At 45.5% G+C, this 27,465-nt stretch overlaps 1 protein-coding gene across 2 annotated transcripts in view; it reads left to right on the plus strand.

Moving 5' to 3' along the window:
- Positions 1-4,125: 4,125 nt before the first annotated feature.
- ago1 (argonaute RISC component 1) overlaps positions 4,126-27,465 on the plus strand; it is a 39,197-nt gene continuing 15,857 nt past the window's right edge. The window contains exons 1-13 of one of the 2 annotated variants that reach the window (XM_076279658.1): positions 4,126-4,559; positions 10,508-10,694; positions 13,203-13,323; positions 16,378-16,559; positions 19,500-19,636; positions 20,358-20,507; positions 20,655-20,742; positions 21,915-22,062; positions 22,188-22,307; positions 23,777-23,899; positions 24,325-24,458; positions 25,120-25,304; positions 25,632-25,791. In XM_076279658.1, the coding sequence (XP_076135773.1) occupies positions 4,535-4,559; positions 10,508-10,694; positions 13,203-13,323; positions 16,378-16,559; positions 19,500-19,636; positions 20,358-20,507; positions 20,655-20,742; positions 21,915-22,062; positions 22,188-22,307; positions 23,777-23,899; positions 24,325-24,458; positions 25,120-25,304; positions 25,632-25,791 (1,760 nt within the window). In that variant the 5' untranslated portion in view covers positions 4,126-4,534. The remainder of the gene's footprint in view (positions 4,560-10,507; positions 10,695-13,202; positions 13,324-16,377; positions 16,560-19,499; positions 19,637-20,357; positions 20,508-20,654; positions 20,743-21,914; positions 22,063-22,187; positions 22,308-23,776; positions 23,900-24,324; positions 24,459-25,119; positions 25,305-25,631; positions 25,792-27,465) is intronic. The other variant, XM_076279659.1, reaches the window with a different exon arrangement.

The following is a 27,465-nucleotide window of genomic DNA, read 5'->3' on the forward strand; positions in this document are numbered from 1 at the left end:
TGTGCTGGACAGAAAGGAGTGTGACTGAGGTCCGGGAGCGACTGACTGGCTTTTGACGAGAGAGGACATGTAGGCCCACTGAAGGCCGCGGCAAATCTACTGGCCAGCAGAGGGCAGAGGGCCAGCGTGGCGGTCCTCCCGGCGCGGGGTCAAAAGTTGCCGCCGAGCCAGCCAGGAGTCGAACTGTAGTGTAGTCTAGTACTCTAGACTAGTAGCCTCCTCGGAGTAGGGTTGTTTGAAAATAGCACTTTTACTTATTGTGACTGAGTAGAATTTTAGTCATGTAACTGTAGCATAGTACTGTACTTTTACTTGTTTAGATTCATACCATATGAAAAGAAAGGAAAAAGAAAAACGCACCCCCATCATTAGATATCCTAGTGTGATCTGACATGTCGACTAAAATTAGATAGTCAGATGCTGGGAAAGTGGATTCATGACAATTCTGAGAACCCATGTTGAATTATCACATACATTAACTGGTTGACATCGACAGCAGTAGTTAAAATCAAAGGTTATAAACTAGCGACACACACAAATAGACTAACGTTAAGCTACGCACAACCATACTCTTATTATCTGACCTGACCATCAGTCTTGCGGATGTAAATAATGTAGACTAAACAGTGAGGTTATTGCCGGGTTAACTGATTATGGACTGACTATGAGTCTGATTATGGACTTTTTCGACTTGGTGATCAAACTTACCACTTCGTTTTAGCCTACAGACAGTTTACACCTATAGATGCATGCACTGTGCAACCTGCTGCCAATGCTGAAATTTCACAGGGGGCCGCTGCGTATGATGGTGATGGGTGAAACCATTGTGATGGGGCGGGGGATTCTAAATCGGCGGTTTCTGTTAAGGAGGAGTTTGGTGCGGGTTTCACACCATCTCACAGTTCTCAGACCAACATGTATGTTTTAACATAAAATATACTTAAAAATATTATCTGATTTATAAATGGGGTGGCAACAGGGGTGGCAAGACTGTGTCCCAGGGGTGGCAGGGGTGGCAGCTGCCACCCTTTGCCACCCTGTAGATCCGCGCCTGCCAATCCTTGTTGACTGCAGATACTTTGAAATGAAATTAGTTGGACTTTCGGGTAATGTTCTACAAAAAGTTGAGTTTATGTAAAACTTGTCGTAAAACTATGAATATAACATTAGCCTAGCTATAGAGTCTTTAGGCCTATGAATATAACATTAGCCGAGCTATAGAGTCTATAGGCAGCCTAGCTATAGAGTCTATAGGCCTATGAATATAACATTATCATAGCTATAGAGTCTATAGGCCTATGCATATACTTGCCCAACTATATATATACTCTATATAGCCTACTCTATATATATACTCTATATAGCCTACTCTATCTGGTGGGCATCTATAATCATATATACCCTACTCTATATATATATACTCTATATAGCCTACTCTATATATTGTAACGTCGGCGCACAAGACATTGCGTAGCGTCCTCCCACGCAGGGCATGCTGGGATGCGGGAGCGAACATTTGGGGTTTATGTCCGTGTTTCTCCTTAGTTTTGAGTGTAATGTTAGCGTCTTTGTTGTAACATGTTTCCCTTTTAGTTCTCCCTCGTGTGTGATCCTTTTTGTGTGGGGGGCTGCGTCCTCCCCTGTATGTGTAGTGTGTGTGTGACCTGCCCCGTGTGTATTGTGTTCTGTGTCTGTGTCCCTGCTCTCGTTCTCAGCTAATAAACCTTTTGATTGGACAACTGTGTGAGTCGCTATCAAATCGTTACATTGGTGTCAGATGCGACTTCGAACATGGCCTCCGCTCAGCGAGAGAAGCTGGGAGCGGGAGACCTCACCACTGGGTGGAGGCCCACGCAAGAGGATCCGGAGAGAGCCCTTATAAGGGTTGCTAAGGAGCTTGAGGCCTTCTATCGCTACTGCCGACGGAGGAAAGGTGCTGTCGTCTGGACCTGCCTGCTGCCACGGGAGGAGATCTTGCCGGAAGAGGGGCCGGAAAAGGGTTTGTGGAGAAGACGACGCTGGCCTGGGCAGTGACTCCGCGCCGGGCGGTTCGAGGCTGGAGATGGCGGTGGCCGCGACGCGTGAGCAGAGCCGAGGGAGAGCGGCAAGGAAGAGGTTCCTGGACGACGGACGGTTGGCAGAGACGCTGGGGGCAGTGAACTCACAACGGTGGGGCAGCTTCGACGGAAAGGCCCTCTGAACTCTGAACTTTAAAACTTTTGGGTGCGTGTGAGAGGCAACGTGCTGTGTGGGCGCCCGTTCTAGTTGGCCTGTTGGCCGGCGCCTTTAAAAAAGTTTGTTGTGTGGAGTTCGATAGCATGGCCATCTCGGGGGTCGTGCCTTCGCTGAGGCCGCGAGGGAGTGGAACGGGCCGGGAGCAGAGCAGGACGGCTCTGCGAGGAGGCAACACGAGGAGGGACGCCGAAGATGGTAGCTGCAGCGGGAGAGCTCAGCGTGGTCCGGTTGCTGCGGAGTCGGTGCCTGTCTGTCCTGGTCGGTGAATCGACGGAGCGGAGTGGCGTTGGTGCAGCTTCATCTGACCCCGCTCGAACCCCGGTGCTTGGTACAGTGTCGACGGTTGGAAAGGCCACCTAGGGCCCCGCCAGGAGAGGAGGAGTGCCGCGGTGACACGCCGCGGAAAGTGCAGCCTGAGGGCGGCTGCTGAGAGGGAGCTGGTGACGAGCGGGGACGGCCACGTGGTTGCTAGCACGCCCGCACTGGACTGCTAGCAGCGTGGCTCCCCGTTGAGTGAGCTCCTGCGGCGTGCACCCCACGTGAGTTGGACTGAGTGGCGGGTGACGCGCGCCGACGTTAGCATGTGGCTACCTCGTGGTCATTGCCGAGGACGGCGATGGCTTGTTGGGGGAGCTGTGTAACGTCGGCGCACAAGATATTGCGTAGCGTTCTCCCACGCAGGGCATGCTGGGATGCGGGAGCGAACATTTGGGGTTTATGTCCGTGTTTCTCCTTAGTTTTGAGTGTAATGTTAGCGTCTTTGTTGTAACATGTTTCCCTTTTAGTTCTCCCTCGTGTGTGATCCTTTTTGTGTGGGGGGCTGCGTCCTCCCCTGTATGTGTAGTGTGTGTGCGTGCTTGACCTGCCCCGTGTTTATTGTGTTCTGTGTCTGTGTCCCTGCTCTCGTTCTCAGCTAATAAACCTTTTGATTGGACAACTGTGTGAGTCGCTATCAAATCGTTACAATATATACTCTATATAGCCTACTCTATATATATACTCTATATAATATACTCTATATAGCCTACTCTATATATATATATACTCTATATAGCCTACTGTATCTGGTGGGCATCTATAATTATATATAGCCTACTGTATCTGGTGGGCATCTATAATTATATATAGCCTACTGTATCTGGTGGTCATCTATAATTATATATACCCTACTCTATCTGGTGGTCATTGTGTTTTGCTTCTTTTTTCTTGTTGGCTATAAAATACATACTATAAATCAGCAAATTATTTGGGAAAAATTGCTTACATGATTACTGTGTATTTCAAGTTCTCTCTGATGAATTTTGCTCTTGTATGGAAATATACATAGAAGCCCATGAAAGACAGAAGAGCTTCAGGTTTTGAGCAACATTGTGTGCCTATCCAAAATGTCATATTATGACAAAAGTGTTTATAATGGCGAATTTATAAGAGCGAATGTGATGTTTATGACATTTTGAATGTGTAATTTGTAATTTATAATGTGTAATTTTGCTGGAGATCTGAATCATTTTGCATTTTGTGGGAGCAATTGTGGATTTTTTTGTGCAGAGTTTTGAAAAATAGACAGTTTTGAAAATGTGTGTAAACAGTTGTACAAAAAACTGTATTAGCCTAATACATTTGCAAACATAAAAAAAACAAAAAAACATTTTTCATGTTGTCATTATGGGGTATTGTGTGTAGAGTTTTGGGATAAGGCTGTAACAATGTTATAACATACAAATATTATGAATGTGTTGGTCCCCAAGTGCAGCAACGTTCAACTACACGTTGGCATCTGATTCTGTACAGGGCAATTTATTCCGCCAACCTCCAGAGGGCAATAGTCACGAAATAACGCGTTTATATTTAAACACTGAGCTGTCTGCAGAAACGATGAAAAGGGGGGCTGGAAATCGGGGGTGAAGGGCTGGCCGTTTTTGTTCCACTGGAGAATCCTGCTTGAACGGTGAGCAGGAATATAACAGACCACAACACCAAACTGCGCCGCGGGCATTTCGAGTTGTCAATCCGAATCAGGACATTTCCGTAAGGGTGGACTTGAAGATTGGAAGGCGATCTTTGGGGCCCTTGTCGGAGCACTGCTTTGGGAGACCAGCAAGAAAGCTATTGTCGTTAGCTACAACTCTGCGGGTCTGGGGGTTCCAGCAGGGGCAGGGGGCGGGGGGTTACCGAGGAAGGAAAAGCTTGAACGCTGAGAGGAGGCTGGAAGTCTGAAACGCTTCCAGCCTGACGCGGCCGGCGTTGTGGCGATATAGCTTTGAACTGTGTGTTGAACCCTCGCGGCTAAGTGGATGGGATGGAGCCGGGACCATCTGGCGCTGGTAGGTCTTTCTACGCTGTCATTTCTGTTCGCTAGACAATGTTTTCAATAGGACTATATGATAATCATAATTGGGAAAACTGTGCCGCTCACATTTGTCTCTTAACAAACCATGTCGGTGGACATTATGCATCATGTTTTGGCGTAAAGAACATTTTTTAGCAATTTGTTACAGAACAATAGTAACGTTAATCACAAATATTTCTTACTTAAGGTACATTTTAATACTTAGTGAAAGGAAGGCTTCCGTGTGCATTGACAATGTTCGAGGTCAGGGGCGGGGGCAGGGGGTCGTGGGAATCGTTAACCGTAGATCTTCGAGGTAAAGCCCGCCTTCCACCAAAGCAGCTGGGCGCACCCTAGGACCTCCCTGAAAACTCACGCGCGCGCACAGACCCGACGCCCAGAACGATGTTATTAACATACTATTACAATGTGCATTGACATGGTTGAGGACAGTGCAATTAACACTGCACTCGAATGTCCCTATTCATTTGCATCTGGGGGATTATATAAGGACTGCAGTGACATAAATAAGTCATTGCCCACGAACACAACAACACACATTTCTAAGATAGTTGAAAATTAGTCTGTGATAAGTAATCATGGTTGTGGTTTCCTTCAAGATTGGAGGCCTTGGTTGGGTCAGTAGTATTAAATATTGCTAAGGGTCATACTACATCTTGGGTCATAATACATCTTGAATTTCCCCTTGGGGATCAATGGAGTATCTATCTATCTGTATCTATCTATCTACTACCATCTGTGTCAAAATGCAACCAGGTGAATTTAACCTGTGACTTAGGGTTTTTACTTGGCATTTATTCCATGTTTTTCTGTAAAGGGTGAGCCCCTCAGAGGTCCATGAAAAGGCCTTGCTGCCCAGAGTAAGACCAACCAGCTCATTTTCAGCAGGTCCCCTAGTTACCACAAGCAGGTCCCCTTCTTACTGAGGTGATTCTGAGGAGTGTTGACAACCATTTTGTCAGTCTCTTAGGACTGGTTCTGGGCACATAAACACAAATGTATACTGATAGTATGTAAAATATAGCAAGTTTCCTTTCCTTGCCCTTTAACTGATCTAGTTTTACATCTGTGACAACCTCAGCTTGCTTGTTTGCTCCATTCCTGCTCAGACTTCATGGTGATCTTTACATAAGTCCATGAATAAACTTGGAAATGTATTACATGTGCTTCTCCTCATGCAACAAAGCAGCAAGTGGCAGTGTGTTCAAATCTTGAGAAGTGTTTGCGCCCCTGGAAAGTGGAGCTGTTGATCTCCTCCGTTAATTGTGCAGTGGATTGACGCACACACTGTAGCAATATGTAGGCCAACTGCCATTGGAAGTTTTCCTCTGAGAATCAGCTGGTGTACTTCCTAAATCAAATAGAGTGATTGTGTTTATCCATTATTAAAATTGAATTATTCCTCCAAACAACATTCTTCATATTTTCAGGTAATGCATGGTTTGCAGGTGTTTCTTGACCTACTTAATGCCTCACCATTCATGAGGATGACCAGGCAGTGTGCAAAGTAGTTCCTGATAGAGCCTAATAAATGGAATTTTCAGTGGACATTTTTACATTCACAGTGAAGATGTCTGCACACTTACACAGATGTCAAATATTTTAATCCTGGTTCCTGGTAGGCCTAATGATAGACTACAGGGAAGGTCTTGTCTGATTAAATATTTCTTCAGGATACTGATCAAAACAAGCTTAGGAGTCCAAGTCATAATCTCCGTTCAGGAAACTTAAGTGTGAGTCCCTCATGAGAGTCCTTAAGTGAAACTTAAGTGTGAGTCCCTCATTCAGGAAACACTGGTTTTCACACCTGCCTCTCATCCAGTTGTCATAGTTCAGAGGAATAACTAGGCCTAGCGGAAAGTTGCCATGTTGGGCCTAGTGTTCAGGTAAGACAAATAAAAGTTCACGCTCTTGCCAGTTCAAGCCTTTGTTCTTGCTTGAAGGCGTCATTTGGCACATCTGTTGAATGCAGTCAATATTCCTCCCAACTATCTGGTTTTATTTGTCAAGGTAGTCACAAAGCATTGCACTTTTCTTTACCAAGTCAATATTCACTCATTTAGAAATCCTGGGTCTCCTTTGTGCTCTGTTGTACCCAGCTGTGAAGAGAATTGCAAATTCTCATTGGCACTTTTCCCCCTTCTTTTTTGATACATTTTTTTAAATGTTGAGTTTCTGAGAACAAGACATTTTATTGTGTTCATGATCTGTATCCTCAGCTAGATCTACTGCCTAGATGGCTAAAGTCAGTGCAGTATCTTAACAAATGCGAGTGAAGCCAGAATTCTTAAGAGGTCACCATGGTTACTGTGGAATGACCATTCTAAATAAAGGGTACAATCTGTCAGAGGTCAAAGGCTGGAAGAATGGGGGGGGGGGCTTGATTGCCAGGTGGTGCACACACTACTGCACCCTCACTCAACAAACTCTCCTGTCCACACACACACACACACACACACACACACACACACACACACACACACACACACACACACACACACACACACACACACACACACACACACACACACACACACACACACACACACACTGTTTTTGTGCCTATAGTGAGACAGCTGGAGATCCTGATGCCAGGCACAACCAGGTGGGTGCTGGCAGATTTGGGGTTCTGAATCGGCAGCCTCCCCTCTCCTCCCCTCCCTGCTCTCCTCCCTTGTTACTCTGGTTCTGGCTGCTGCTCCTTCTCTGTCTGCCTGAGGGTGCGGCTATTGTTCACTGGTGCTCAAGCTCTGGCTGCTGCTTTCAAACCATCTGCTTTGTGTGTGTGTGTGTGTGTGTGTGTGTGTGTGTGAGTGTTTGAACATGAAGAAGTGAATGAGAGAGGGAAAAGAAGAGGAGAGCAAGAGGGAGAAGGGAAGAAGTCCTGTTAAATTAGTTGCTCAGTGTTGGGCATCCATGATGAGTAGGGGTTAGTCAGTGTTGGGCATCCATGATGAGTAGGGGTTCGTCAGTGTTGGGCATCCATGATGAGTAGGGGTTCGTCAGTGTTGGGCATCCATGATGAGTAGGGGTTCGTCAGTGTTGGGCATCCATGATGAGTAGGGGTTAGTTATGGTTATGGAATTTAGCAGACACTTTTGTCCAAAGTGAATTACAAAATAAAAAGAATGCAATAGTTTAAAATGACCAGTAAACAGTTAAAAAGTTGTTAAGACAACATTAAGGAAAATAGCAATAATAACAATATCAATGCAATATCAACGTATCAATATGCAATATCAAAATAAACAAATATCATAAATATACAAACCATAACTCATAAGTACAAACCATAACTCATAAATATACAAACCATTACTCATAAGAACCACTTAATTAATGAAGTGTAAGCTGAACAGATACGTCTTGAAACCTTCAAACCTAACTCTTCAAACACCCAAAACTATCACAGGAGTGCAGAGCACTGGGCAACTCATTCCACCAGCACTGGGCATCCATGATGAGAAGGGGTTAGTCAGTTGTTGGGCATCCATGATGAGAAGGGGTTAGTCAGTTGTTGGGCATCCATGATGAGAAGGGGTTAGTCAGTTGTTGGGCATCCATGATGAGAAGGGGTTAGTCAGTTGTTGGGCATCCATGATGAGAAGGGGTTAGTCAGTTGTTGGGCATCCATGATGAGAAGGGGTTAGTCAGTTGCTGGGTATCGATGATGAGAAGGGGTTAGAGATGCACCAGTCCTTGTTGACTGCTATTGGCAAATTTACTAGCAATTGCCCTGAAAACCTGTGCGATGCATTACTCTTGTGAGAATGCCAATAAGGGGTATTTGTGAAATTGGATTATGTTGTCCTTATTCTTTTTCACTGCATCACAGTACAACATACAGATGGATGTCTGTTCCTTGATCATGGCCCCCTGAAGGCACCGCTGCATAGCTGACACCATTTAGAAATATGTCTTTCAAGTAACTGCTACTGCATAATAAAATGTGACACCATAAAATTGGCCTTTTGGTTCTGATATCGGTGCAGTTGATATCTTATCCGTGGTGGGTTTACATAGAAATAGTAGCTGAAATACTCTGCCTGTATGTGGTTTAGTTTGCCAGTGAGGGTGGGTTTTGGAGTTGTTTTGGTGGACTGTTGTGGTGGCCTTGCATGGCTGGCCCTTTAAATGGTCTCTCTGCTTATGAATGGGGGGCTGGTGGGAAGATTGGGAGATTGATGTGCTGGGGAGTGGGGAGTGGCTCTGTCACGCTGTTGCAGGATGAATAAGGCCAAGATCCCAACACTGAACCCCCACCTCTCAAGGCGCACACACACACACACACACATACACGCACGCTCACAACCAACCACACACAGGCATGCATGCAAAGGCACACACACACTCACTCTATCTCTGTCTCACACACATACACACACACACGCTCTTGTGCTCTCACACCCAGGTTTCCTTATCTCCATGACAATGTGTGTTGCTGTGGAGTTGTCATGGTGAGCCTGGGAATGTTTTGGGGGGCCCTCGTATTTGTGTTGTTGGAGAAATGTGGGGTGTGGGGTGAACTCCTTCTCTGTCTCTTTAGCCCATCTCTCTCTCCATCTCTATATATATCTCCCACCTCTTTCTCCCTTCATCTCTCTCTATATATATTTCCCACCTCTCTCTCTCTCTCTCTCTCTCTCTCTCTCTCTCTCTCTCTCTCTCTCTCTCTCTCTCTCTGTGTCACTTTCTCACCCCTTTCCCTGGCCTGCCTCTCTGTTTCCCCTGTTTTCTGATGGAGATGGAGGGCAGCTGGGGTCTTTGTTGTGATGGAGGGAGGGTTCTCCTGGGATGGAGGGGTTAGACTGTGGGGCCCCTTTCAAAAGACAGATCCCTACTTATCCTCCTTGTACCCTTCAGGCCTTTCTCCTCCCTCCTTCCCTCTCTCTTTCCCTCTCTTTCTTTCTCTCTCTCTTTATCTCTCGCTATCTCTGATGATTACATAAATGCATTACAGTATACATAAGGAAGCGTAATGACCATTTATCCCACAATCAGAGAGTTTGTCCGCCAGTGCGGCGGCCAAAAGAAGTCACTCCCTCTCCGCAACGTAATACATTTGTCCATTGTTGGACAGTGACTTTATAAACACAACTCTGCATAATAAAACTGTTGACCTGTTGAAGTGTTTCCTGATGCATCTGCTGAATGAGTTGCACAACTTTACACATGATAAAGGAGTATTAGGGGACTGTTGGATAGGGCTGAATTAATTATACACTCTCTCTAAAGTCAGGAAGTAAAGAGTATGATGTAATGTTGTTTCAGAATGTGATCCTAAATGTGGTGATGTTTATGAATGTGCTGCTAAATGTGATATTGTTTATGAATGTGATTCTAAATGTGATATTTATGAATGTGATCCTAAATGTGATGTTTATGAATGTGATGCTAAATATTCTTGTTTCTCTCTCAAAAACTTTTCTCCCCTTTTCCCTCCCCCTCTCTCCACTCTTTCGTCTTTGTTCACCCACTTTTCTTTTGTCCCTCATTCGTTAATATCCTCCTCTCCTGTCACACTCTCTACCACTCTTAATCCTGTCCTTCTCCCTGCCCCCTAAATACTCTCTTACCCCTCCCTGCCCCCTCCAATGCTCTCTTACCCCTCCCTCATCCCAATGCCACAATCAATTCTTCTCCTCCCTACCTCTGGCATGGCTCTGTCTCTATCCCTCTCTTTCACCCACCCCCTATATTTCTTTCCCAATCTCTCTTTTATTTATTTCTCTTTTCCAAAAATCACTTAACAATCCCTTCTGCACTCTCTCCTCCTCACTTAATTTTTTTTCTGATCCACTGAACTCCATTTGTTCACGCATCCTTTACCTTTTGGATTCCCCACACCCCTCCCGTTCTCCTTTCCCCTGTTGCCCCCCCCCCGATCTGGTTCCCTGTCTGCTTCTTCCTGCCTGTTTCCAGTGCCCATGGGGCCTTACCCCCCTCCCCTGCAGCAGGTGTTTCAGGCCCCGCGCCGTCCGGGGATGGGCACTGTGGGCAAACCCATCAAGCTGCTGGCCAACTACTTTGAGGTGGAGATCCCCAAGATGGACGTGTACCACTACGAGGTGGACATCAAGCCTGACAAGTGTCCCCGCCGAGTCAACAGGTAGCCGTCTTGGCAGGCAGGCCGGCCGCTCATAGTGAGGCAGTGGCTGGCCAGTAATCTAATCGATGCCTGGAAGTCCCTCATCACATACGTACCTCCACCCCCTTCAGTAACCCTCAATTGTGTTTGAACCATTGTAGACTGACATAGTAGCTCTAGATTTTAAACTGCTTAAACTTACAAGTTTGTAAGCCTGTAACTTGGCTAAATTCTAGAGCCTTGGTCAGTCGACTGCCTTTTGTTTCATCTCAGGTCTTGTAGTGCTGTGGCACAGAGTATAAACCTCACAAAAAATTCTAAGATCATGAGGTACCTGCTCAGCTATGCCTCCCCTTAATTTCAAGATTCCTCCCTTAAGATCGCTTGCCCTCAAGCATGAGATGAGCTTGAACAACAGGACTATGGGTCAATTTACACTGGACTTAAACTTTAAGATCGCTTGCCCTCAAGCATGAGATGAGCTTGAACAACAGGACTATGGGTCAATTTACACTGGACTTAAACTTTAAGATCGCTTGCCCTCAAGCATGAGATGTGCTTGAACAACAGGACTATGGGTCAATTTACACTGGACTTAAACTTTAAGATCGCTTGCCCTCTAGCATGAGATGAGAACAAGTCAGAGCAGGCAGCTTCCGACACTATCTTGTTTTCTCTGGTCTTGCTTGGGATTCTCCATTTGTCACGCAGGCCTGGTGTCTAGCGGGGTCATTTGGGGTCAGCTACATGACATGCCAGACATATTTACAGCCGCTCCAGATCCATGGTCCATTAGTCTGAACACGGGCTGCATTTCATTCAACAAAGAGTAACAGACACACATACACACACACACACAGACACACACACAAAGAGTAACAGGCTTGATCTGATGACTGAAGCTTGATCCTCCTCAGTTGTAAACAGCCTGGCCCAGAAATAAGTAGATAAAAGGCTTCTTGCATGTAGTTCCCAAATTCAGTTAATTACATGACTAGACCATCCTCTGAGAAAATCTTAGACCTTCTGGCCTAGACCGGGGCTTGACCTACCCCTGTGTGTGTGTGTGTGCGTGTGCGTGTGCGTGTATGAGAGAAAGAAGGGTGGGGAACATGGCTAGGAGTGTCTCTTTATTGGCTAGGTGTGTTTCTGAACGGGGCTTGTAATACTTCAATCAGGCCTGGTCAGGCTATTGTTGGATAGATGTATTAGAATTTTGTGTCACAGTAATCACCTGCTTTCACCTTCCATGTATAACAATTCACATTAGGCTGCTGCCGTCTTGATTGTGGATTAAGTCCCAGACAAGCCCCACTGATGCCATTTGCAGGGACATGCTGATCATTTGTAAGCTGTTATCTGCCAATGTGGTACCGATAATATTGTGCATCCCTAAGTGTTAGTGGTACATGCTTAAAGTGTTTCAGCATTTTCTCTGTTCTGATCAGGACATTTTACTCTGCGTATTCTCATAGCAACGCATCCTATTCTGATCAGGACATTTTACTCTGCGCATTCTCATAGCAACGCATCGTATTCTTATAGCAACGCATCCTATTCTATCTTCAGTGTTCACACAAGCACTCCATTATTGGTTGTTGTACCGAAGTGATAAACAGTGGGACCAGATCAATAGCCATAAAAATCTCCCACTTGGTTCTGTAAATACTCCAGTAAGATAATCAATGCATTTTGCATCACAAGTCTCTAGAGCGGATGTGTGAGCAGGCAGTATAATAGCTGGGGTGGGGGGAGGTAGAGGTAGTGGAGTACATGGTGCTTTTGACATGGATCTGATGCTTCCCCCCACAGAGAGGTAGTGGAGTACATGGGTCTGATCTGATGCTTCCCCCACAGAGAGGTAGTGGAGTACATGGGTCTGATCTGATAGTGGAGTACATGGGTCTGATCTGATGCTTCCCCCCACAGAGAGGTAGTGGAGTACATGGGTCTGATCTGATGCTTCCCCCACAGAGAGGTAGTGGAGTCCATGGGTCTGATCTGATAGTGGAGTACATGGGTCTGATCTGATGCTTCCCCCACAGAGAGGTAGTGGAGTACATGGGTCTGATCTGATAGTGGAGTACATGGGTCTGATCTGATGCTTCCCCCACAGAGAGGTAGTGGAGTACATGGGTCTGATCTGATGCTTCCCCCACAGAGAGGTAGTGGAGTACATGGGTCTGATCTGATAGTGGAGTACATGGGTCTGATCTGATGCTTCCCCCACAGAGAGGTAGTGGAGTACATGGGTCTGATCTGATGCTTCCCCCCACAGAGAGGTAGTGGAGTACATGGGTCTGATCTGATGCTTCCCCCACAGAGAGGTAGTGGAGTACATGGGTCTGATCTGATGCTTCCCCCACAGAGAGGTAGTGGAGTACATGGGTCTGATCTGATAGTGGAGTACATGGGTCTGATCTGATGCTTCCCCCACAGAGAGGTAGTGGAGTACATGGGTCTGATCTGATGCTTCCCCCACAGAGAGGTAGTGGAGTACATGGGTCTGATCTGATGCTTCCCCCACAGAGAGGTAGTGGAGTACATGGTGCAGCACTTCAAGCCTCAGCTGTTCGGCGACCGGAAGCCGGTGTACGACGGCAAGAAGAACATCTACACTGTGCTGGCCCTGCCTATTGGTAGCGAGAAGGTAGGCAAGACATGGACAACATGGGCAACACATACTTAACACACTTGGCATGTCATTTTTTTCTTTCTTTTGGTCCTTTCTTTTTGTCTTCATTCATGCCTTCCTTCTTTCCTTTCTTCATTTCTTTCTAATTTATAATTTTCTTTCTCTCTCTGCTCTGCCTTTTAACGTCTTAAGGCTGATTTATGCTTGTGCGTCGAATCGAAGGCGTTCCACCGCAGACGCCTCTGTGTTGCCGCCAACCTCCTCACATACGCGCGCGCAGACACACACACGCGCGCAGACACACACACGCGCGCAGACACACACACGCGCGCAGACACACACACGCGCGCGCAGACGCCTCTGTGTCGCCGCCAACCCTGCTCTGAGCCCTCCGCTGTAGCTCCACGTGCACCTCCAAAAATGTGTAACCTAACGTCGAGGCGATGCAGGGACTGTGATTGGTCAACTCGTCCTGTGTGTTGATAGCAGCCTACTGTGGGGAGTAGCAACAAGCTAGTTCACTGACAGAAGCTTTACAAATAAACTCCCTCTAAATTTTGGTTAAAATGACGAGGTTATCCGTTTGTAAAGTGTCTATATGTCAATAACGTTTTGAAATTAGCACTGCCAGCAAGCAGTACTTTTGGGCAGTTGTGCTAAAGTTTGTTTGCTAACATAACATAAACTGGCTGGCAGACACCTCGCAAATAACCTCAGACTTATTTTCTGCCATGTTCCCCACCCTTCTTTCTCTCATACACGCACATGCACACACACACACACAGGGGTAGGTCAATGAATTTTACTGTGTCTATTTCTCGATACTTTTTACAAAATCTAAGCGAGAAAAGGCCAAACAAGTAAGATTCATATTTCAGCACGACAGTCTATGGGGTTTGCCATTCTGAGTACCGTTTCGGTGGTGAGCGACACAGACAGCACAGAACTTCGAAGCCACACATCCCCTAGTGTTATGCACACATCCCCTAGTGTTATGCTGATGAAATGCACACATCCCCTAGTGTTATGCACACATCCCCTAGTGTTATGCTGATGAAATGCACACACCCCCTAGTGTTATGCACACATCCCCTAGTGTTATGCACACATCCCCTAGTGTTATGCTGATGAAATGCACACATCCCCTAGTGTTATGCACACATCCCCTAGTGTTATGCTGATGAAATGCACACATCCCCTAGTGTTATGCACACATCCCCTAGTGTTATGCTGATGAAATGCACACATCCCCTAGTGTTATGCTGATGAAATGCACACATCCCCTAGTGTTATGCACACATCCCCTAGTGTTATGCTGATGAAATGCACACATCCCCTAGTGTTATGCTGATGAAATGCACACATCCCCTAGTGTTATGCACACATCCCCTAGTGTTATGCTGATGAAATGCACACATCCCCTAGTGTTATGCTGATGAAATGCACACATCCCCTAGTGTTATGATGATGAAATGCACGACGATGCAAAGAAACCCCGACGCAGAACTCCGAAACCTCATGCATACAAACACCTATGTCTCTCTGATGTAGGACTGCATGTATACAAACACCTATGTCTCTCTGATGTAGGACTGCATGTATACAAACACCTATGTCTCTCTGATGTAGGACTGCATGTATACAAACACCTATGTCTCTCTGATGTATGACTGCATGCTAGGGCTGTAACGACATTCATATCCACGATACTGTGTCGCGGTGTGAAAAGGCAGAATCGCGACACACCCTTTCTAGTGTTTCACGCAGTGCTTTGCAGCTTATGCGGCCGCAAAAGCAACCCACAAATCCCGCTTTACTTATCGGTAGCCTACGTTGTCCAAAAACAAACAAAATAAATAAATAATAATTTCATACCTCACCTTGCTTTCATTGTAGACTATGTGTGCAACTTTACCAAACAGTATAGAAGTAAACCCCCTCTCCTTGCCCCGCTCTCTCTCGCGCTCCCTCCCTCTCTCTCCCTCCCTCTCCTGCTCAATGAACACGTGCGACTTAAATAAAACATTCACAATCGTGAAAGCAAGGACGCATAGACGACTAGCTAAATTACTATTAAATCCGCTTAGCATCATTAGCATGCTGCACATATTTGTTTAAAACTCTTGCATTGAAGTTGACTGATCATCTCAATACCAACGTTTCCCAAAAGGGCCTGTCCCAAGGAGAACAAGTATTACCTTGAAACTTAAACACACATGGGGAAACTGAACAGTCCAATCAGTAGACTATGATAGGCTAAGCTATATGCTACTTTGTTTACAATATTTCCAGGCTTCAACCAGACAGCTGAATTAAAGAGGTAGAGTTGTAATAAAAAAAATAGTAGGCCTAGGCTATAGGCTAATCTGCATAAAGTGTGCTGTCATAAATATCAGTCATTCAGAAAAATATTTTTATATAACGATATAAAATAATAGATATATTATATTGTAATCCTCTGGTGTTCTAAGGGAGGCTATTAAAATGTTATTTTTTATAAAATGTCTAGCCCCCCCCCAAAAAAAAAGAAAAAAGAAAAATCGAGATTCGTATGGAACCGTGTGGGTCAAAAATCGTGATACAAACCGAATCGTGAGGTTGGTGTATCGTTACAGCCCTACTGCATGCATACAAACACCTATGTCTCTCTGATGTAGGACTGCATGTATACAAACACCTATGTCTCTCTGATGTAGGACTGCATGTATACAAACACCTATGTCTCTCTGATGTAGGACTGCATGTATAATGCATACAAACACCTATGTCTCTCTGATGTAGGACTGCATGCATACAAACACCTATGTCTCTCTGATGTAGGACTGCATGTATAATGCATACAAACACCTATGTCTCTCTGATGTATGACTGCATGTATACAAACACCTATGTCTCTCTGATGTAGGACTGCATGTATAATGCATACAAACACCTATGTCTCTCTGATGTAGGACTGCATGCATACAAACACCTATGTCTCTCTGATGTAGGACTGCATGTATACAAACACATTTTCTACCCACCTCATCGCTCTCTTCTTCTCTACACCCCCTCCCCCTTCTGCACCAGGTGGACTTCGAGGTAACCATCCCGGGTGAGGGGAAGGACCGCATCTTCAAGGTGTCCATTCGCTGGCTGGCCAAAGTGTCATGGCGGCTGCTTCAGGAGACGCTGGTGAGCGGCCGGCTGCAGGTGCCCCTGGACTCGGTCCAGGCGCTCGACGTGGCCATGCGACACCTGGCCTCCATGAGGTGCGTCTCCTCCCTCAGCACTCTCTCTATCACTCTCTCTTTATCTTTTCCTCCCTCTCTTCCTCCATGAGGTGCGTCTCCTCCCTCAGCACTCTATCACTCTCTCTGTCTATCACTCTCTCTTTCGCCTCCATGAGGTGCGTCTCCTCCCTCAGCACTCTCTCTATCACTCTCTCTCTCTCTCTATCACTCTCTCTTTCGCCTCCATGAGGTGCGTCTCCTTCCTCAGCACTCTCTCTATCACTCTCTCTCTCTATCACTCTCTCTTTCGCCTCAACGAGGTGCGTCTCCTCCCTCAGCACTCTCTTCCTCACTCTCTCTTTATCTTTTCCTCCCTCTCTTCCTCCATGAGGTGCGTCTCCTCCCTCAGCACTCTCTCTTTCTCACTCTCTCTCTTTTCCTCCCTCTCTTCCTCCATGAGGTGCGTCTCCTCCCTCAGCACTCTCTCTTTCTCACTCTCTCTCTATCTTTTCCTCCCTCTCTTCCTCCATGAGGTGCGTCTCCTCCCTCAGCACTCTCTTCCTCACTCTCTCTTCTTCACTCTATCTTTTCCTCCCTCTCTCCCTCAACACTCTCTCTTCCTCACTCTCTCTTTATCACTCTCTCTTCCTCACTCTCTCTGGGGAGATCCCCTGGGGATCAATAAAGTATCTATCTATCTATCTTCCTCACTCTCTCTTCCTCACTCTCTCTTTATCACTCTCTTCCTCACTCTCTCTTTATCTTTTCCTCCCTCAACACTCTCTCCTTCTCACTCTATCACTCTCTCTTTCTCACTCTCTCTTCCTCACTCTCTCTCACTCTCTCATTATCTTTTCCTCCCTCAACACTCTCTCTCACTCTCTCTTTATCTTTTCCTCCCTCTCTTCCTCTTATTTCTCACTCTCTCTCTTTTACTCCCTTAAAGGCGCTCTAAGCAATGTTACATGGTTTCTAAGCTAAAACATTTTTTGTCACATACAACAAACATCACCTCACCATCTGCTTGCTGTCTGTGCCCTGAATACGCTGTAAAAAAATGCGGTCTCTCTGGACAGCCCAGGCTCCAAAAATGCCACCAAATCAACCTGGTCCAACCTGGACCATAAAAACATAACAAACTGTTCCAGCCAATTACCGACAAGATGCACGTTTAGGGTTTCAATTGCACGGGAGGGAGTAGCGAGCAAGCTAGCTCTCTGTTTTGTTTGAATATCAACAGAAGTGACGTTACCCAACATTGCTTAGAATGCCTTTAACACATTCTACCTTCATCACTCTCTCCTCCCTCTCTCTTTCTCTCTCCCTCAACATTCTCTCTTGCTCCCCCTCTCTCTTCTCTCTCTTACTCTCTCTCTCTATTCCTCTCTCTCTCTCTTCTTCCCTCTCTTCCGCTCTCTCTCCGTCCCTCTTTCTCCCTCATACATACTGTGAAAAATATGGACCTTCATCTTGCATTTTTAAAAGATTAAACACTGTCCAGCTATTTCTTTTGTTCAAAACAAAAAACATTTTTAATTTAACAAACTGTTTTAAAATGGCTGTTACACATACAACTTGCACATCTACATCAGTCTGCCTCCACACACCAAAATCCTGGACCTTTTGTAAGGCACCAGAGTGGGTGTCGCCCAATTAACCCATTACCCCACCTGCAGACAATTAGCAGTTAATAGTCCGACAGGCCATGTGCAAAAGTGCATTCAATTAAAATAGTGTCCTAAAACAGGGAAGCTGTAGTCAGCATCTTCACATTACCTTCCCCTTCTTTTAAGCTTGCAAACACAGTTTGAAGCGTAAAAAAAACAGAATGTGCAAGTCAACAGTGCTTAAAACATCAGTTCAAAAAGTCGATCAGGTGACTGAAAGTCTTCATTCCAAGATCACTCCTTCTCGGCCCAACACTGCACTCTTCACAGTACACAGCCCCCCTGATACCTCCTCATCCAGGCCTCCAGACTGCCTGACACACCGCTCAGCCCTCTGCAATCCCAGCAGATAACAGGCTATCCGAGCACCGGCCTACTCCCAAGGCCACAGGCCAGTCTGCCACTAGATATACTCAGGAAGTCCTCAGGTCACTGCTGCTCTCCTGGGCAATAGCTCCCCACAAGGCTCACATCAGCATCAAGGAGTTCCCGAGCTATTCCTCCATCAGGCATAGGCCAACCCAACAGGACCGCAGCGCAACTCCTCCAGTGATCTTTTCCCAGCAGGTCTCTTCATTGGCCTGCCATCCCCTTCTCCGCAGTACACCTTCATGTTCCAAATCAATGAAAAAGTGGGTTCCCTCCACACAACTAGAGGGATAATCCCACCGCTGCCACCAAATGTGAAAAATATGGACCTTCATCTTGCATTTTTAAAAGATTAAACACTGTCCAGCTATTTGTTTGTTGAAAACAGTCTTTTTTAATTTAACAAACTGTTTTAAAATGGCTGTTACACATACAACTTGCACATCTACATCAGTCTGCCTCCACACACCAAAATCCTGGACCTTTTGTAAGGCACCAGAGTGGGTGTCGCCCAATTAACCCATTACCCCACCTGCAGACAATTAGCAGTTAATAGTCCGACAGGCCATGTGCAAAAGTGCATTCAATTAAAACAGTGTGCTAAAACAGGGAAGATGTAGTCAGCATCTTCACACATACATACAAACATACATGCATACACTCTTGTCATGACTCAATGTCATGTTCAAGCAGTGAACACAGTGTACACCAACTAGTATACTGTTTGAAAGTGTCTTCAATGTATGAAGTTGAGGGATTTTCAGCGATAGTCATTTTTCTCCTCTATTATACACCTCCACATTTGGTTCCTTTCAGCACACTGTAAATTAGTAATCCAGTAATCCAGCATGGCCCTGCCATTGCTCATTACTTCTAGCCAGACGAAATGGAAATGCAAAGGGCGGATTTCCAGTGCTCTAACCCTCCTGTTCTCCTCGTGAAGGTACACTCCAGTGGGTCGCTCCTTCTTCTCCCCCCCGGAGGGGTATTACCACCCTCTGGGCGGGGGCAGGGAGGTGTGGTTCGGCTTCCATCAGTCGGTCAGGCCAGCCATGTGGAAGATGATGCTCAACATAGACGGTGAGTAGCTGGTCCTCTGAGGACCAGACTAGCGGAGTATCAGATAGCAGTAACACACCTGTGTCCTGCACCACGAAGTGAGCTTGCTGGTTTACCCAGGTAACTTCAAGAGTAACGTAGTGATGTATGATGTAACTTCCTGATTAATCCATCTAGTTTGATGTTACCTGTATTTGAACTGCCTCACTGTCCAAAATCTATCATTTCGCTGTGTGAGGATGTCTAAAGACCGTCACAATCCTTCTGCTTCTCCTGATTATCATTATGAAAGATATTCCCTCCCATGAGGATTGCAGTAAAATAATTAGTTGCTTTAAAGAGATTAAATAAACTTTAACACCCTGGTGGTAAAAAGGCATGAGGGGCTTGTTGACAGTTGTGACAGAGTGCTGTCAGTATGAGTTATGCAGCAAAGGGAGAGGGCAGTCACCCCACCTGGCCTCCAACCCAGGTCTCCTGCAGCTCTTTAAAGCAACTCATTTTTTGTCTGCATTCCACGGGTAATAAGAAAGTGCTACATGAACCAATTGATCATAAACTCAGGCTGTGTTGGCAAACCCTCCCCTTCATGTGCAAAAAGAAAGTTTAGTTAACATTGCGTAAATGGAGTATCATTCTGATATCTTGAGGAGAGAAGCATGCCAACCGTAGTTTATTTAATCTCGGCACAGCCGATGTTGGGACCTTTGACTGACTCGGTTGGTGCTCTTCCCCGCTGCAGTGTCTGCCACGGCCTTCTACAAAGCACAGCCAGTTATCGAGTTCATGTGTGAGGTCCTGGACATCCGTAACATCGACGAGCAGCCCAAAACACTCACCGACTCCCAGAGGGTCCGCTTCACCAAGGAGATCAAAGGTGGGCCTATAACTGGTACTGCTACTATTACTACTACTGCACTACACTATTATTTACCTCCTATAGCTGAAACAGCTGGGGTATGGCCTGTCTGATGCGTGCATGTGTGTGTGTGTGTGTGTGTGCGTGTGCGTCTGCGTGTGCGTGTGTGACTGTTGGCAGGTCTGAAGGTGGAGGTGACTCACTGTGGTCAGATGAAGAGGAAGTACCGAGTCTGCAACGTCACACGTCGGCCCGCCAGCCACCAGACGTGAGTCTGCTCACACCTGTCTGCTCACACCTGTCTGCTCACACCTGTCTGTCACACCTGTCTGCTCACACCTGTCTGTCACACCTGTCTGCTCACACCTGTCTGCTCACACCTGTCTGTCACACCTGTCTGCCACACCTGTCTGCACGTGTTTCTCGCCGCACAGTCACCTTAAGACAAAGAAATCCTCTCTTCTTGGAATATAGATAAGCAGGATATAGTCGAAAAGCTTAATTTGGAATCATCTTCTAAATTAAAAAAAAATTAAGACCTTAAATTAAGACCTTAAAGGAAAATTCCGGTATTTAGCACTTTGAGTCCCTTTTCTGGTTTGTTTTGGATGAACTAGAGTGGTGGACACCGACATTTTGACGATTGGTCCTGTCTCGACTTTTCTGACTCGTTTTGAATCGCCTTTGACTTCTCAGAGTGGCTGCAAACAGGCATATTGTAGGCTACTCAAACATGTCCTAAAACAACCCTTAACGTTCGTTTTCAAAACTGTGCAACTCACCGAGTGGTTAGTGGTGTTCGTTGATTATTAAAAGCAAATATATTGGTGCAATGTATGATTTCCAGCCGTCTTATTTGCTATTGTGGAACTATTCACAACCGCTCAATATTTGAACCTGAAGCATAGACGGTGGCGCAGTAATATAAACGTGCAATGAGTCTTCCAACAAAAATTAATGGGATATTACAAAATGCCAAATAAAACACGACAGAAACTGTATTTCGCTACGCTACTTGTTTTGGAACAACAAACGAACACCACTAACCACTCAGTGAGTTGCACAGATTTGAAAACGAACGTTAAGGGTTGTTTTAGGACCTGTTCGAGTAGCCTACAGTATGCCTGCTGGCAGCCACTCTGACTAGTCAAAGGCGATTCAAAACGAGTCAAAAAAGTCGAGACAGGACCAATCGTCAAAATGTCGGTGTCCACCACTCTAGTTCATCCAAAACAAACCAGAAAAGGGACTCAAAGTGCTAAATACTGGAATTTCCCTTTAAATTAAGAAAAATAAAGACCTTAAATTCTAATGAAAACTGCATTTGCCAGTTCACTAACACCCATTATATCAGTGCCACACAAACTAGACAACGTTCCCTTTCTCATCTCAGTTTTCAGATGTTTCCTTTTGTTTACGTTCTTCTTGTTTCCCCTCCAGGTTTCCCCTCCAGTTGGAGAGTGGGCAGACAGTGGAGTGCACGGTAGCACAGTATTTCAAGCAGAAGTATAATCTGCAGCTCAAGTACCCCCACCTGCCCTGCCTGCAGGTGGGGCAGGAGCAGAAGCACACCTACCTGCCCCTGGAGGTGAGCCACGCCAGGAGTCAAATATCAGCCCCTAACGTCCCACTAACGAATGGGATTGACCTGTTCCGCATATGTTGGGTGAATCTGAAACGACACTTTTGTTTTGTTATTTTCTCCCCCGACAGGTTTGTAACATAGTAGCAGGTCAGCGCTGCATTAAGAAACTGACTGATAATCAGACCTCCACCATGATCAAAGCCACAGCCCGCTCTGCACCGGACAGACAGGAGGAGATCAGCCGGCTGGTGAGTGCTGACACCTAGTGGTTGGAGGCTGTACTACAACAAAGAGTAGGCCCCATTTTTTGTCTTGAGTGTCCACATTTACTATGTACTTGATTGACAATCACAGTTCATTTGAATTACTTCAGATTGCTAATCTGTAAACTGGTTTTGTAATAAAATGTTTGTGATAAGGTTGGATAGTTTGACAGTAATATGCTGGATATACACACACAAAATGTATTATTTATCATTTAATTACAAAGTAATTCAGTTTTCTTAGCTTTTTGAAGCTTTGATCACATATTCAGTGTTTCTCAGCTGGGTTGTAATGCACTGGCTTACTGGTTAGGAAATCTGACTTGTGACCGAAGGGTGGCCAGTTTGATCCCTGACTGGTAGATGTGGGTGGGGGGGGGAGTGATTGAACAGCGCTATCCCACATCCACATCCATGGATGAGGTGCCCTTGAGCAAGGCATCTAACCCCCAACTGCTCCCTGGGCGCCGGATTAAGGCCCATTGCCACTGCTCGGGTGTGTATGTGTGCTCCGATTGTGGGTGTGCTCCTAGTGTGTGTATGAACAGGACTATACAGTATAACTTAACTTAACTTCTGTTGCACTGACTGGACATGCTAGTACATGCTAGTGCTGACTGGACATGCTAGTGCTGACTGGACATGCTAGTACAAGTTGTTGATGACTCTGCTATTCCGCTACGGAAATCCCACATGAATGCAGCATCTCAGTTTTGAAAAGGGCAAGGTAGCTTGAAATCCTTAAGTTTGCATATACATTTCTGCTTACTCTCTGCCTCTGAAAAGAACAGAGTCGAGTTTACTGAAGGCCCTGCTCACTGTGTACCTGCAAGTGTAGTTGATCCAGTGCAGAGGTTGCGTATTAGGTGAAAATACTGTTAGTGAAACCTGATCTGTACCTGTTCTTTGACCACACACTGCTTATTTTAACTAAGCGTGTTTTGGTGGGAAGTAATTATGTAGTCTCATTGAGAGTCTCACACCCACTTGCACTCCACCAGCTGTGACCAGTGTCTCTTGTCATTGAAATAGCTCATAATGTCCTTTGTGATAAACCATACCCAGAGCATTACTATGTGAATGAAGAGCTTGTTTTCAATCATTCAGTGTCATTGATTAAAAAGTGGCATAACAAAAACACTAATTCGTTTTTTAGGACTACTTTTTAGGACTGCATTTATTGACTGTTTCTCTTTGCATGGACTATATATATTAAGAAGAGAAAGTTCCACCTCATTGTAAGCATTGTAATTTGCATGGACTATATATATTATGAAGAGAAAGTTCCACTATATTTTTATTTATTTATTTATATAATTTGCTTCCCATGAAGTAGCCCCTCTGTTGCAGTGTTTACAATCCACAGTAAAGGGTTGTTAAAATGTGACAGCGCAGACCCTTCCATCTGTCATGTGAGCTCGACCCTGATTTTGAGTTTGTGTGGCTACTCCCAGATGAAGAATGCCAACTTCAACCTGGACCCCTACATCCAAGAGTTCGGCATCAAGGTGAAGGACGACATGGCGGAGGTGACTGGACGAGTGCTGCCTGCTCCGATCCTTCAGTACGGTGGTCGGGTGAGGAACTCTCCATCTTCTGTTGTGGTCTAATTTTCATTATCATTGTACAGATTCTGTTCCCCATATTTTCCCCACAAAATAAACCAAAATGGACAGCTGCCAACCTCAGACCTCTAAACCTCACACCTTCTTAACCTCACACCTCTAAACCTCAGACCTCTAAACCTCACACCTTCTAAACCTCAGACCTCGAAACCTCACACCTTCTAAACCTCAGACCTCGAAACCTCACACCTTCTAAAAATGTTTGCAAGGCATGTGGGTCTTACTGTGCTGGTCTTGTTTTGATTTCAGTTTTACTTCCGTCCCTGTTCAGACAGGTTTGAGCAGACACAACTTCCTGTGCAGAGCTTCATTTTTTAGGGAAATAACCCTCCACTGTTTGACGGTGAATCTTTCTTTTTGCCATCCTGTCGTTACAGAACCGAGCCATCGCCACTCCAAACCAGGGCGTGTGGGACATGAGAGGGAAGCAGTTCTACAACGGCATTGAGATCAAAGTCTGGGCCATCGCCTGCTTCGCTCCACAGAAACAGTGCCGCGAGGAAGTGCTCAAGTAAGCTTCACTCACTCACTCACTCACTCACTTTTTTACTTTAAATCTCCCACAGCCACCTGCTCACTTCTGCACGTTCTGCGTTCTTCTCTTAGAATTTAAGGGTTAAGGGCTCCTAAAAGTACATATTTAAGGGCTCCTAAAAGTACATATTTAAGGGCTCCTAAAAGTACATATTTAAAGCAGCATGTTTTAAGGGCTCCTAAAAGTACATATTTAAAGCAGCATGTTTTAAGGGCTCCTAAAAGTACATATTTAAAGCAGCATGTTTTCCCTGAGGCTTGTGCTAAATATTAAAGCCAATTTGTTTTCCCCCATTTGTTCTGCATGCGTGATTCTGACCATCTGTTCCTGCCTGTAAGAGAGAGAAGCTGTCCCACCCCAGTATATTTAATGTTTGCTCTTATAGTTTTCACGACACCTCAGTTCCAATGACACAGCTGTGGTGCAGTGGCAGATTTTCTCTGTAAAAGCCCCAGGTACACATTACATAAGACAAACGAGTTTAAGCACAAGCCAGTTGCTGTAGCGTTGAGGCTGTAACAGGTAGCTAGTATGTAGACAAAATTGCAGTTAAGAGTTTAGACTTGTGTGGTCTGGTTTAGTTTTGTTTGAGATGGTTGAAGTCTCGCTGTTCATGTAATGGAACCATGTATTTCAGAAACTTCACCGACCAGCTGCGTAAGATCTCCAAGGACGCTGGGATGCCCATCCAGGGGCAGCCGTGCTTCTGTAAGTACGCACAGGGAGCGGACAGCGTGGAGCCCATGTTCCGACACCTGAAGAACACCTACGCCGGCCTGCAGCTCATCATCGTCATCCTGCCCGGCAAGACCCCGGTCTACGGTAAGGGGATGGGAAGACTTTTCTTATTCACAGTTTCAGTTGGACAGCAGTACAGTCCATTTCTTCCTCTCAATGATTACTGTCAACTCTTTGAATAACAATACGTCATCAGCTGTTTAACACAAACTAGTTGTTCATTTCAACTACGGAAAAGCAGAAAGTGACAATTGTAATGTAATGTCCCCTAATTCTTCATGTAGATAAAGCATTTTCTCTCTCTCTCTCTCTCTCTCCCTCTCCCTCCCTCCCTCCCTCCCCCCCCCTCTCTCTGTCTCTCTCTCTCTCTCTCTCTCCTTCCTTCCTTCCCTCCCTCCTTTCTCCACTTAGCTGAGGTGAAGCGGGTAGGGGACACCCTCTTGGGAATGGCCACTCAGTGTGTTCAGGTGAAGAACGTGGTGAAGACGTCACCTCAGACCCTCTCCAACCTCTGCCTCAAGATCAACGTCAAGCTTGGTGGCATCAACAACATCTTGGTGCCACACCAACGGTGAGTTTGTCCTGAGTTGTAGAGTGTTTACAAGCTACTTTGAGGTAGCGGTTTCACAACAATCAACAAGGGGTTGATTTTTACTAGATGACAAGTTTTTTTATAATAGCAGTCTGCTAGTCAGCTGTGGCCTACTGGGCAGCTGTGGCCTACTGGTTAGCGCTTCGGACTTGTAACTGGAGGGTTGCCGGTTCGAACCCCAACCAGTAGGCACGGCTGAAGTGCCCTTGAGCAAGGCACCTAACCCCTCACTGCTCCCCGAGCGCCGCTGTTGTTGCAGGCAGCTCACTGCGCCGGGATTAGTGTGTGCTTCACCTCACTGTGTGTTCACTGTGTGCTGAGGGTGTTTCACTATTTCACGGATTGGGATAAATGCAGAGACCAAATTTCCCTCACGGGATCAAAAGAGTATATATACTTATACTTAAAGGTGCCATGTGTAATGTCCGCCAAAAAATCAATTCATACTCCACATTCCATAAAAGATGGGGGCAGTGTACCTCCAGAAAGTGAGTTGGTCTACCCTAGAGTAACAACCGAGACACGTGTATTGCAGTTTGGCTGGTGGTTATGTTGCCCGCATACCGCCTCCCATGGCCGAAACTGGTATTATGACACCTGTCGGGCTGTGGCTAGTAATTTAGCATGCTAATTCAGGTTGATATCTCTGCAGCACTATACCTTGTCATTTTTAAAATGACATCATCGTCCTAATTTCTTCTCATTCTTTTGATGCGTGTAGTTCATTTTTTTGATATTTTTACCTCAATTCTTACACATGGCACCTTTAATACTTATACTTATACTTATACTTAGTCGTTATGTAGCGCTACAGTGCTGGTGCTAACATTCATCTTTAGATAGTCATCCTTGGCAGACGTGTTCTTGTACAGCTGCATACAACTTACATGTCACTGTGGAACAGGTCTTATTTTTGGTGAATTACCTCCATACATAGGAATGTAGTCACTTTTTGAGTCTAAACAATAGTAGTACAAGCTAAACATCATCATCATCATCATCATCAACCGTTGTTTATTCAGGGGAATTTGACTGAGCATTAAGCTCTTTTACAGCAATGCCCCGAGTTTACAAACAAATAATCAAACAAAAACGATTATGTGCTGGACTGGAGCGGCGTGACTCGCCAGCGTACCCAAGCCTAGCACAGACAGACCAACAAACAAATTAAACAACAAACAAATCATTAATCAAACAAATTAAACAACAAACAAACAAATCATTAATCAAACAAAAATAGGTCAAAAGGAGCGGCACATCTGGCCAGCGTCCCCGTTACTAGGCAACCTGACATACAATACATTGACACACAGAACAAAAGATGCCGGGCGGAGTGGCGTAGTGGCCTGCGTAACCGTGACACCCAGACATACAAGACAGACAACAAATGAACAAATAAGTAAAAAAGAAAAGAAAATTAAAAAGAAAATGTCATGTTAAATTAGTCCAATTTCTAACCGGCTGACAATTTCCAAGGGCAATGATTGCTTGCTTACAGTTGTGTCTTTATAACATAGCCATTTTAGCGGTGTATGTGTCCACATATCATGCCATTTTGTGAGTTTGCCTTTGAAGGAAGTTACCAATGTAGTGTCTGTCCTTGCTGCACTTGTATACCCCATGTGTTGTGGTTCGAGTTCATCCATTAGGAAT

Source organism: Alosa pseudoharengus, unplaced genomic scaffold (genome assembly GCF_046254945.1).
Source record: "Alosa pseudoharengus isolate Yale_2024_CS ecotype anadromous, Long Island Sound unplaced genomic scaffold, YU_APseudo_1.1 YU_APseudo_1.1_scf_12, whole genome shotgun sequence".
NCBI classification, from domain to species: Eukaryota; Metazoa; Chordata; class Actinopteri; order Clupeiformes; family Clupeidae; genus Alosa; species Alosa pseudoharengus.